Genomic DNA, 12,523 nt, shown 5'->3' with positions numbered 1-12,523 from the left:
GTAATAGTGTAATATTGAGGGGTAGAAGCACAGTGAAGGGTAAATAGTGTAATATGAGGGGTAGAAGCACAGTGAGGGGTAATAGTGTAATATGAGGGGTAGAAGCACAGTGAGGGGTAATAGTGTAATATGAGGGGTAGAAGCACAGTGAGGGGGTAATAGTGTAATATGAGGAGGTAGAAGCACAGTGAGGGGTTAATAGTGTAATATGAGGGGTAGAAGCACAGTGAGGGGGTAATAGTGTAATATGAGGGTGGAGAAGCACGGTGAGGGGGTAATAGTGTAATATGAGGGTAGAAGCACAGTGAAGGGTAAATAGTGTAATATGAGGGGTAGAAGCACAGTGAGGGGGTAATAGTGTAATATGAGGGGTAGAAGCACAGTGAAGGGTAAATAGTGTAATATGAGGGGTAGAAGCACAGTGAGGGGTAATAGTGTAATATGAGGGGTAGAAGCACAGTGAGGGGTAAATAGTGTAATATGAGGGGTAGAAGCACAGTGAGGGGGTAATAGTGTAATATGAGGGGTAGAAGCACAGTGAGGGGGTAATAGTGTAATATGAGGGGTAGAAGCACAGTGAGGGGTAATAGTGTAATATGAGGGGTAGAAGCACAGTGAGGGGGTAATAGTGTAATATGAGGGGTAGAAGCACAGTGAGGGGGTAATAGTGTAATATGAGGGGTAGAAGCACAGTGAGGGGTAATAGTGTAATATGAGGGGTAGAAGCACAGTGAGGGGGTAATAGTGTAATATGAGGGGTAGAAGCACAGTGAGGGGGTAATAGTGTAATATGAGGGGTAGAAGCACAGTGAGGGGGTAATAGTGTAATATGAGGGGGTAGAAGCACAGTGAGGGGTAAATAGTGTAATATGAGGAGTAGAAGCACAGTGAGGGGTAATAGTGTAATATGAGGGGTAGAAGCACAGTGAGGGGTAATAGTGTAATATGAGGGGTAGAAGCACAGTGAGGGGGTAATAGTGTAATATGAGGGGTAGAAGCACAGTGAGGGGGTAATAGTGTAATATGAGGGGGTAGAAGCACAGTGAGGGGTAATAGTGTAATATGAGGGGTAGAAGCACAGTGAGGGGTAATAGTGTAATATGAGGGGGTAGAAGCACAGTGAGGGGTAATAGTGTAATATGAGGGGTAGAAGCACAGTGAGAGGGTAATAGTGTAATATGAGGGGTAGAAGCACAGTGAGGGGTAATAGTGTAATATGAGGGGGTAGAAGCACAGTGAGGGGTATATAGCGTAAAGGGGCGTGGCTATCTATGACGTAACGAGGTCTCATTATACTGCTAGGGGCAGGTCATATGAATCCACCTGTCATGTCATGTGACCGGCAGTTACCACAGTAACCAGTTCCGCCATGTTTGTCTCCCGGAAGTGAGGTCACTGGGAAGAGGAAGATGGCTGCGGTGCAGGGAGCGATGGTGAACTCGATGCGGCTCCGGAATCAGCTGCAGTCCGTGTATAAGATGGATCCTCTGAGGAACGAGGTGTTTGAGTTTCCTGTTATATATATATATATATCTATCTATCACCCTGTATATATATCTGTATATATCCCCTATATTACCCCATGTCCTCCTGTCATTATATATATCTGTATATATCCCCTATATTACCCCATGTCCTCCTGTCATTATATATATCTGTATATATCCCCTATATTACCCCATGTCCTCCTGTCATTATATATATCTGTATATATCCCCTATAGTATCCCCATGTCCTCCTGTCATTATATATATCTGTATATATCCCCTATAGTACCCCATGTCCTCCTGTCATTATATATATCTGTATATATCCCCTATAGTACCCTATGTCCTCCTGTCATTATATATATCTGTATATATCCCCTATATTACCCCCATGTCCTCCTGTCATTATATATATATCTATATATATCCCCTATAGTACCCCCATGTCCTCCTGTCATTATATATATCTGTATATATCCCCTATAGTACCCCATGTCCTCCTGTCATTATATATATCTGTATATATCCCCTATAGTACCCCATGTCCTCCTGTCATTATATATATCTATATATATCCCCTATAGTACCCCCATGTCCTCCTGTCATTATATATATCTGTATATATCCCCTATAGTACCCCATGTCCTCCTGTCATTATATATATCTGTATATATCCCCTATAGTATCACCATGTCCTCCTGTCATTATATATATATCTGTATATATCCCCTATAGTACCCCATGTCCTCCTGTCATTATATATATCTGTATATATCCCCTATAGTAACCCCATGTCCTCCTGTCATTATAGATATCTGTATATATCCCCTATAGTACCCCATGTCCTCCTGTCATTATATATATCTGTATATATCCCCTATATTACCCCCATGTCCTCCTGTCATTATATATATATCTATATATATCCCCTATATTACCCCATGTCCTCCTGTCTTTATATATATCTGTATATATCCCCTATATTACCCCATGTCCTCCTGTCATTATATATATCTGTATATATCCCCTATAGTATCCCCATGTCCTCCTGTCATTATAGATATCTGTATATATCCCCTATAGTACCCCATGTCCTCCTGTCATTATATATATCTGTATATATCCCCTATATTACCCCCATGTCCTCCTGTCATTATATATATATCTATATATATCCCCTATATTACCCCATGTCCTCCTGTCATTATATATATCTGTATATATCCCCTATATTACCCCCATGTCCTCCTGTCATTATATATATATCTGTATATATCCCCATGGGGTACTATAGGGGATATATACAGATATATATAATGTCAGGAGGACATGCAGGTACTATAGGGGATATATACAGATATATATAATGACAGGAGGACATGCAGGTACTATAGGGGATATATACAGATATATATAATGACAGGAGGACATGGGGGTAATATAGGGGATATATACAGATATATATAATGACAGGAGGACATGGGGTAATATAGGGGATATATATAGATATATATATAATGACAGGAGGACATGGGGGTAATATAGGGGATATATACAGATATATATAATGTCAGGAGGACATGCAGGTACTATAGGGGATATATACAGATATATATAATGTCAGGAGGACATGCAGGTACTATAGGGGATATATACAGATATATATAATGACAGGAGGACATGGGGGTACTATAGGGGATATATACAGATATATATACAGGGTGATTCAAAAGTCACAGTTTACCCTTTTATTTCAAAAACTCTACAGGAAATTGGGAAACCTGAATACTCCAGTAAGGTATGGGTGACGTGGTCTGTCTTTTACGGTATGTACCAAACATGGGCGCCATCTTGAAATCAGCCAATCGGTCCAATTCCTGTAGAGTTTTTGAAATAAAAGGGTGTACTGCGACTTTTGAATCACCCTGTATATATATCTGTATATATCCACTATATTACCCCCATGTCCTTTTGTCAAAATAAATATATATATATATATATATATATATATATTCCCTATAGTACCCCATGTCCCCCTGTCATTATATATATGTATATAACAGGACTATGAAAAGTACACGTTAGGCTCCACATTTTGTGAGAAACGAGGGACAGGCTGGTATAACAAGCTTGTTTCGTCACAGTCCTGTACAGACATTTGGGGATAGTCAAGTTAAGTGTGTGGTCCCCCGTCCCTCACGGGAGGGTCCTCAGTTTGTACATTTTGTCTAGGTCTCCATGTCCTGTTAGTCTTACTGCTATATGGGGATGAGTACTTTCACCTACATGCTTCCTCCGGCAGTCATTGTGAGGAGCTCTGCTGTGTGTGTTATATTGCTCAGCCAGTGACCTGGCGTCTCTTTCCCGCAGGAGGTGGTGAAAGTGAAGATCAAGGAGCTGAATGAACACATTGTATGTTATCTCTGTGCCGGATACTTCATAGATGCCACGACCATCACTGAATGTCTGCATACGTGTGAGTACACAGACGTGATCTGGAGGCAGTAATAGACTGAGCCCGCTGTGTGCAGGAGGGCTGACCTCACGGTTCCTGTGTGCTGGTTCTACTAACTGGTACAGTGCTGTCTGTATGTGACGGGACCGCTGCAGCCATATAGAAGGTATCTGTGCTTTGTGTACAGTGTATGCACCTTTATCCAGCGATCGGATTATGTCCTGGGTGTGGATGGTGTGTTACAGTGCAGCCACTGTGTCATTATATATATATATATAATTTAAATTTGTATAATTAGGAGGCACTCACAGGACTTTTCCAGATTATTAAAGTATTTATTCCATTAAAAATAGGACCTATTTTTAATGGAATAAATACTTTAATAATCTGGAAAAGTCCTGTGAGTGCCTCCTAATTATACAATTTTTTGCATTCATGTTATTGGAGTTCCTGCACCCAGGCTGGAGAAATATCTACAAACGTGAGTGCCTTTCCTGTTATGTGATATAGATAGATATATATATAATCTTGTGGCAAGAGCCCGCTACTGCAGAAGCACACGCGAACAACAATTTCCTTTTTATGGTGCTTTATTGTCAGGATGGTAAATGTTTGACACCGTATACTTGTACAGCAATCATGGAGACCCTAAACACTAGCTATACATAGTCCAGCTCTCTCTCAGGACCACCAGCTCACCCAGCATTGGTCTCCCTGAACAAATGAAAGAAACAAGCTTTTATACATGATGCTCCTCCCCCAGCCTTAGCTTGATGGACAGCTTGCACACCCACCTTCTCTTTAAAAGAAAACACCCATCACTGCCTCTGTTTACACAACCAGACACGCCCTGTCTGTTTGCTGAGAGGAAGGATTTCAGATCATGTAAGTTTAACCAAATTTAAACTATTGCTTTTCATACATAAGTCTTCACTCTAGGTGCATTACTGCACAAATGTTTTACTCTACTTCCCTGCTTTCTCTGTATATTGCCAGCTAAAAGCCTCCTTTTGTTACAAAATATATATATACACATATACACAGGGTGATTCAAAAGTCGCAGTACACCCTTTTATTTCAAAAACTCTACAGGAAATTGGGAAACCTGAATACTCCAGTAAGGTATGGGTGACGTGGTCTGTCTTTTACGGTATGTACCAAACATGGGCGCCATCTTGAAATCGGCCAATCGGCCCAATTCCTGTAGAGTTTTTGAAATAAAAGGGTGTACTGCGACTTTTGAATCACCCTGTGTGTGTGTGTGTGTGTGTGTGTGTATGTATGTGTATATATATATATATATATATATATATATATATATATTATAGGGTGGCACATCTCCCATGCTCAGACTGGCTGCTCTGTCCCCAGTATTGTGGGGGCTCCTTGTTTAGGGGTAGCACAGCCTCATACAGCACATGATCTATGACAGGTTACTGATCATACGTTTGTCACACTCTGTGTTCTCTCTCTCCCTCAGTTTGTAAGAGCTGTATAGTAAAATACCTGCAGACCAGTAAATACTGTCCTCTATGTAACATCAAGATCCACGAAACCCAACCACTTCTCAACCTAAAACTAGACCGAGTGATGCAGGACATTGTGTACAAGCTGGTGCCGCGGCTGCAGGAGAGTGAGTACGAGTGCCCTCCCTCTGTCCTTCCCCCTGCCCACTGTCCCTCCACCATTTCCCCCCCTGTCCCTCCGCCACCCCCCCCCCCCCTGTCCCTCCGCCACTCCCCCCCTTCCTTGTCCCGGGGTCTATGACTAATGGAAATATCGCTCTCTTCTTGCTTTGTGTTTCTCAGATGAGGACAGCAGGATCCGGGAATTCTATCAGTCACGTGGGCTAGAACGAGTCCTGCAGCCAAGCGCAGTTGAAGGTAATTGTTACCACGGTAAATGGAGTGAAGACTCCCTCTGGCTGTTACACCGTAGGACAGGTGCCTTCACCACAGTGCTGCTCACTTGTCTTTCCTTTTCTCTAGATCCAGTGGTGGATGTCTCACGCCTGTCGCTCTCTCTGGCAGTCTCTCAGAGCACATCACACTACTACAGGAATGATGAACATGTCTGTCTGTGCTTGGAGAAAGTCGGGTGAGATATATTGGAATAGATGTGAGAAGAGAACGAGGGTGGTGGAGGAGTAATTTCAGAACCGGGGGGCAGGCTGTGTTGGTTGGAGGGGTTATTAAGTAATCCTAGGTCCAGTGACAGGTTGTGTGGGGGAGGTGTTCTCCTGGATCCAGGGGCAGTCACTGTGGGGGGTTAGGGTGATGGTGGGATAAGCCTGGGTCTGTGGACAGTCTGGGTGGTTGTGGGGTATTCCTGGATCCGGGGAGAGGTGCGTGTGGGATGTGGGTGTTATTATATTCTGGACCTGGGGGCGACACTGCCAGACTAGTGAAACCTTGATCCGGGCTTGAGAGGTACTTTGTACTCATTTGTTTTTCTTTTTTTCAGTTCTGGGAAGGACAAGAAGAAGTTCATTTTACAGGTAACTTTATTCTGTGACTATTACTCTATCGTTGAACCATAGTGCCCACATTTCGGGTCTCTGTGTAACCTTGTGTTGATTTCTCTTCACAGCAGAAATACGTCAGATGTTCCGTGCGCTCAGAGATTCGTCACCTGCGTCGGGTTCTCTGTCATCGCCTCAGTGTACCTCTCCCACAGGTAAATAATCCCAGGGGGCTACCCTCTGGGGTAAACTGAGTAAACTCTCCGATAATGAGACTTATCAGTTGTGCTCAGGTTCTGGTAAAACAGAGATAAAATTAAATTGGTAAATATTATAATAGAGAATTGCGCAGAAGTACCTAATAGGATTTAATAATAATAAAAAATGTCAAACAACTGTACAAATTACACATATCACATAGTTGGACCCACAAGGTTGAGATAGACCGTATACTATGTATACACCCGCTCTTCTAAAAATAAAAAATTGATAAAATAAATAGAAATATAAACAAATCTCGGTAAGGAACAGATCACATAGCCTCATAAACATGTATAAACATACATATATGGTGATGTAACTCAATACACCTATCTATCACCAGCTGGTAATTATAATTGGGATATCCAAATTTAGGATATAAAAAAGGCAAAAAAAAAATAAAAAAATTGTTTGCTCTTCAGATGATAAAATACAGTTAAAATTGAACTATTACATGTACATGCAAGAATTTATTTCCTTTCTGGAATTTCGATCTTCCAAAAAACTATCCTTATGAGGATGAATTATATATAATATCCAATAAGCAGACAAGGCAAAAGGATAATAAGATGTTGTTGATTATCCACAAAATGAAGTCTCTTGCCACAATCACGACTCGAGAAACATTGTGATCTTATGTATAGAACCACACTGTGTGTGTATAACATCAAACAGAGACACCGCTTCTTATTGCTTAAGCGGCTATTGGAAATCAAACACCACATGTCTCCAAGAATGACAAAAGTTCCGTTATTGTGGATCTGATGTAAAAAATATCCAGTAAACAAACAGGTGGAGATAATGAGATAGTGTGAATCATCAATAGAATAAAGTCTCTTGTTGCAACCGCGGCTGAAATGCAATTACAATTCTGTATATAAGACCATACTATGTATGTAAATTGTCCAGAAGAGGTTCTTTTTGACTCAGTGTATTATTTACAGATACTTGGGACGGCCATGGGCACCAGGTTTGCCCCTAGCTTCGCCAACATTTACATGGGGGGCTTTGGAGGACAACCTCATTTGGGGTGGTCCGTATGGGGCGAACCTGGTGCTCTATGGCCGTTATATAGACGATTTATTCATTATTTGGGATGGAGGTGCTCAACTGGCCTCAGAATTTGTTTCTTTTCTTAACACTAACACTTATAATTTGTTTTTCACTCATCAGTTCAGTTGTTCTACTGTCAATTTCCTGGATATTACCCTGACGATAGAAGAAACTAGTAATAGAATTATTTCCAATAACTATAACAAACCTGTAGATTCTAATACGTATCTACATTTCAAAAGTGCCCATTATAAACCGTGGATCAGAAATATCCCCAAGGGACAATTATGTAGGATTAGAAGGAATTGTACTCTTAAGAATGACTATGAAACACAAGCAAACAAAATGCAATTGGATTTTTCTGAAAGAGGGTATCCGTCAGATTTGTTAGAAGATGCCAAAGAATATGCTTCCAAATTAGAACGAAGCGATTTATTAGTTTCAAAAAATAAAATTCAACCTGATAACTCTACTAACTCAAAAGGCTTTGACAATTCTCTTATTTATATTTCAAAATATAACAACAAATCTCATCTGATCAAGAGGATTATAACTAACAACTATAAGATCCTGCATCAGGCTAATATTCTGAGTAATATTTTGGATGAAACTCCAATAGTAGTGTATAAGAAAAATAATAATCTAAAAAATTTATTAGCACCAAGTGTTTTGAGATCTAATAAAAATAATAAAAATGATCAAATAGAAAACGGAAAGAAGACGGCCCAATCCTGGTTACCATCTAAAAAACCAGGGTGTTATGGTTGTAATAAGAATGTTTGTCTAACATGTGATTTTATTCAAAAAGCAGCTACCAACATTAGGTCTACAGTGAATAAATCGGTTTTTCCTATCTTACAATACATTAATTGTGAGACCACTTTTGTCATCTACGTGCTGGAGTGCCCCTGTGGACTCCAGTACCTGGGTCGCACCACTCGCTCTCTGAAAAGTCGTTTCAGAGAGCACAGGCAAAATGTCATGAAGGGCTACATGAAACACTGTGTTTCTAGACATTTCTCGGAAGTTCATGGTAACAATCCGAAGGGTTTGAAGATAACTGGAATAGAAAGATTCTGTCCACAGATAGGTGAGGGGATCGTTATAGGAAATTGTGCAAAAGTGAAGTGTCATGGATTTTTTAATTACAAACACTACATCCAGAAGGTTTGAACGAAACCCTGGAATTTAACGATTGGAATACTTAGATCTTAATTTATGTATTTGTTTTTTATATATATTTTTTATTTTATTTATTTTTATTTTATTATATTGATTTTTAGTGTTAGTATTGCCATGTTGATGTTTTCAGTTTTCAATTTATATATGCATGAATTTACTTATATGTATAAGAAGATCGGATAATCTTATGCATTTCGTCTAAGTGCATCAAAGGACATCTGTACATTTAAGATTCAAAAAGATCAGAACAGATGATCGTACTTAAATGAAGGAATACTACCTTTAAAAAGGGCAACTATCCAGATGGGATAACACTGCTTGAAAAAGTCTGTCTATCAGACGAAACGCGTCACCTTGTTTTATGTTGCCTGTCAATGTTTGAGTGCCCGAGTAATTTGATTACTATTACCGAGCTTGAAATTCTATCATTAGTGGATTCAATTATTCACACGTCATTTGTTTGTCCGGATCCGGATTTGGTGCGCACCGAAGGAACTGCTGTGTTTTTTATCCGGACTGTTTTCTGGCAAGGTGTTTTTTCTTTGCCATTGCTGACAGGCACTGGTCATCAGCCGACTTGGATCCCTAGAGGTATGTGGTCTTTTTGACTTTATAGAGCCACTGAAGCGGTAAGAAGCTGCACCTCTTCTGGACAATTTACATACATAGTATGGTCTTATATACAGAATTGTAATTGCATTTCAGCCGCGGTTGCAACAAGAGACTTTATTCTATTGATCATTCACACTATCTCATTATCTCCACATGTTTGTTTACTGGATATTTTTTACATCAGATCCACAATAACGGAACTTTTGTCATTCTTGGAGACATGTGGTGTTTGATTTCCAATAGCCGCTTAAGCGATAAGAAGCGGTGTCTCTGTTTGATGTTATACACACACAGTGTGGTTCTATACATAAGATCACAATGTTTCTCGAGTCGTGATTGTGGCAAGAGACTTCATTTTGTGGATAATCAACAACATCTTATTATCCTTTTGCCTTGTCTGCTTATTGGATATTATATATAATTCATCCTCATAAGGATAGTTCTTTGGAAGATCGAAATTCCAGAAAGGAAATAAATTCTTGCATGTACATGTAATAGTTCAATTTTAACTGTATTTTATCATCTGAAGAGCAAACAATTTTTTTTTTTTTTTTTGCCTTTTTTATATCCTAAATTTGGATATCCCAATTATAATTACCAGCTGGTGATAGATAGGTGTATTGAGTTACATCACCATATATGTATGTTTATGAGGCTATGTGATCTGTTCCTTACCGAGATTTGTTTATATTTCTATATTTATATTTTATTTTATCAATTTTTTATTTTTAGAAGAGCGGGTGTATACATAGTATACGGTCTATCTCAACCTTGTGGGTCCAACTATGTGATATATGTAATTTGTACAGTTGTCTGACATTTTTTATTATTATTAAATCCTATTAGGTACTTCTGCGCAATTCTCTGTTTTCCTTTCTGTATACCTTGTTTGGAGGGGTAACACTACCTCCTATTGGGAGCTGCTGCATTTGTTACCTGCTTAAAAATTGTGTTTTTTTTTATAGAGATCTTTGTCATTCATATTAACGCCAGAGATTTCTTTTGTTTTGTTGTAAATATTATAATGTTACAGAACGATTAACTAAAATATAATTCAGTAACCTAATGGAATCGATTCATGTTTTTGCAGTTTCAGTTGTTGTTCGACAACAAGACCCTCCCCGACAATATGACTATGAAGCAATTATGGCTGACGCACTGGTATGGCAAGGTAAGCGGCTAACTTGAAGGGTGGAGGGTTAGGTGGATTAACTGGAGGCGGGTGGGCTGGCAGGAGGTGGCTGGAGTGATGGATGGCGTGGTTCAGTGGCTGGAGAACGAATGCGGGGGTGGCTGTTGTGACAGATGAGGGCTGGCTGTAGTGACGGATGAGGGGTTGGGTGGTGGGGTTGGGTGGTGGCTGGAGTGACGGGTGGTGGGGTTGGGTGGTGGCTGGAGTGACGGGTGGTGGGGTTGGGTGGTGGCTGGAGTGACGGGTGGTGGGGTTGGGTGGTGGCTGGAGTGACGGGTGGTGGGGTTGGGTGGTGGCTGGAGTGACGGGTGGTGGGGTTGGGTGGTGGCTGGAGTGACGGGTGGTGGGGTTGGGTGGTGGCTGGAGTGACGGGTGGTGGGGTTGGGTGGTGGCTGGAGTGACGGGTGGTGGGGTTGGGTGGTGGCTGGAGTGACGGGTGGTGGCTGGAGTGACGGGTGGTGGCTGGAGTGACGGGTGGTGGGGTTGGGTGGTGGCTGGAGTGACGGGTGGTGGCTGGAGTGACGGGTGGTGGCTGGAGTGACGGGTGGTGGGGTTGGGTGGTGGCTGGAGTGACGGGTGGTGGGGTTGGGTGGTGGCTGGAGTGACGAGTGGTGGCTGGAGTGATGGGTGGTGGGGTTGGGTGGCTGGAGTGACGGGTGGTGGGGTTGGGTGGCTGGAGTGATGGTCGGGTGGTGGGGTTGGGTGGCTGGAGTGACGGGTGGTGGCTGGAGTGACGGGTGCGGGTGGTTGGGTGGCAGGAAGTGGCTGGAGTGATGGATGAGGGATGGAAAGTATGCGTGTTATTTTCTCAGCTTTTCAGAAAGTTTAATAGATGCTGAGAGTAATGTTTAAGACAGGGAATCAGTGACTTGTCAGTAATGGGGTTTTAGTGTATTGTACCGTCCCCAAAGCACTATTAAATAACAAGGTCACAATCTGGCCCCCCATTAAGGGGTTTGCTTTGTCTCTGTCTGTCCTATACTATGAATTGTTTAGTGACAGGAGATCTATCCATCCACCAGTAGGGACTCAGCCAGCAGACCAATCCCTAAGTCTTCTAGTCATTGTGTGCTGGTTGCCCTGCAGACTGAAGAACACAGATGACTTTCTATAATTGATTTTACATTGTTTTCCAGCCTGCTCCCCTCGTTCTGTCCTACAGCGTGAAGGAGAAGAGGAGGTGACATAGATTTATAGACTGATTATATCCCGTGTCCATGTGTAAATACAGATTTCCCTTTATTGGCCAGAGGAATGTGCGCAGTCGCTGAATGAGGCAGGTACAGAAGATGGTGGAAACTCCGACCTCTCCATTACTCTGAGGACTCCTGTCCCACCCGTGCCTTTACGCTTTTCTTATATAGACTATTTTTACAGTGGAAAGATTATTTTGTGTTTTATTTAATTATTAAAAAAAAAAATGTTTCTATAAGTAATTGAAGTCCCCCCTTCCCAGTGAATTGTTGTGGACATCGTGGGGAAGCTGAGAAGAATGACAGAGAAGATGCTTATAGTGGATCTTCAGCCTGGGAGCTTTGCCATTGAGTAAGAATTGGTGCTGGATGCCATGAAGTTTAGGGTGATTTAGTTTTACAGTTTAATGAGCTGGAAGGTTTCAAATTTGAAATAGGCCAGGACAGGAAGGGTCCATATTTGATCTATTGAGCTGAGAGGAATCCCCCTTTGTAAAGATTAGTGGTTTGGGAAGAGTCCACATTTGTGCCTTTAAATTCTGATTATACAAGGAAAATTTAACATTTATGGGAATAAGGGTTGGTGGGCTGGAAGAGCTGATAGTGAGTGTAAGGGTCCTGTGACTT

The 12,523-nt window shown here is 41.3% G+C and overlaps 1 protein-coding gene across 3 annotated transcripts; it reads left to right on the top strand.

The window, feature by feature from the left end:
• Positions 1 to 1,368: 1,368 nt before the first annotated feature.
• On the top strand, positions 1,369 to 12,139 carry PCGF1 (polycomb group ring finger 1). Of its 3 annotated transcripts, none has more exons than XM_075194390.1 (9): positions 1,369 to 1,499; positions 3,858 to 3,963; positions 5,423 to 5,575; positions 5,751 to 5,825; positions 5,931 to 6,039; positions 6,406 to 6,439; positions 6,535 to 6,618; positions 10,602 to 10,682; positions 11,840 to 12,139. In XM_075194390.1, exons 1-9 carry the CDS (start codon positions 1,410 to 1,412, stop codon positions 11,885 to 11,887), a joined length of 780 nt encoding a protein of 259 aa, XP_075050491.1. In that variant the 5' UTR covers positions 1,369 to 1,409; the 3' UTR covers positions 11,888 to 12,139. The 3 variants fall into 3 exon arrangements, with proteins under 3 accessions (XP_075050491.1, XP_075050490.1, XP_075050489.1); XM_075194389.1 differs by having other exon boundaries at positions 1,370 to 1,499; positions 3,861 to 3,963; positions 6,532 to 6,618; XM_075194388.1 differs by having other exon boundaries at positions 1,370 to 1,499; positions 6,532 to 6,618.
• Positions 12,140 to 12,523: the final 384 nt, after the last annotated feature.

This window comes from Mixophyes fleayi, unplaced genomic scaffold (assembly GCF_038048845.1).
Source record: "Mixophyes fleayi isolate aMixFle1 unplaced genomic scaffold, aMixFle1.hap1 Scaffold_3325, whole genome shotgun sequence".
NCBI lineage: Eukaryota > Metazoa > Chordata > Amphibia > Anura > Limnodynastidae > Mixophyes > Mixophyes fleayi.
The sequence above is the reverse complement of the archived record's forward strand: the minus strand, read 5'-3'. Positions and strand labels throughout refer to the sequence as shown.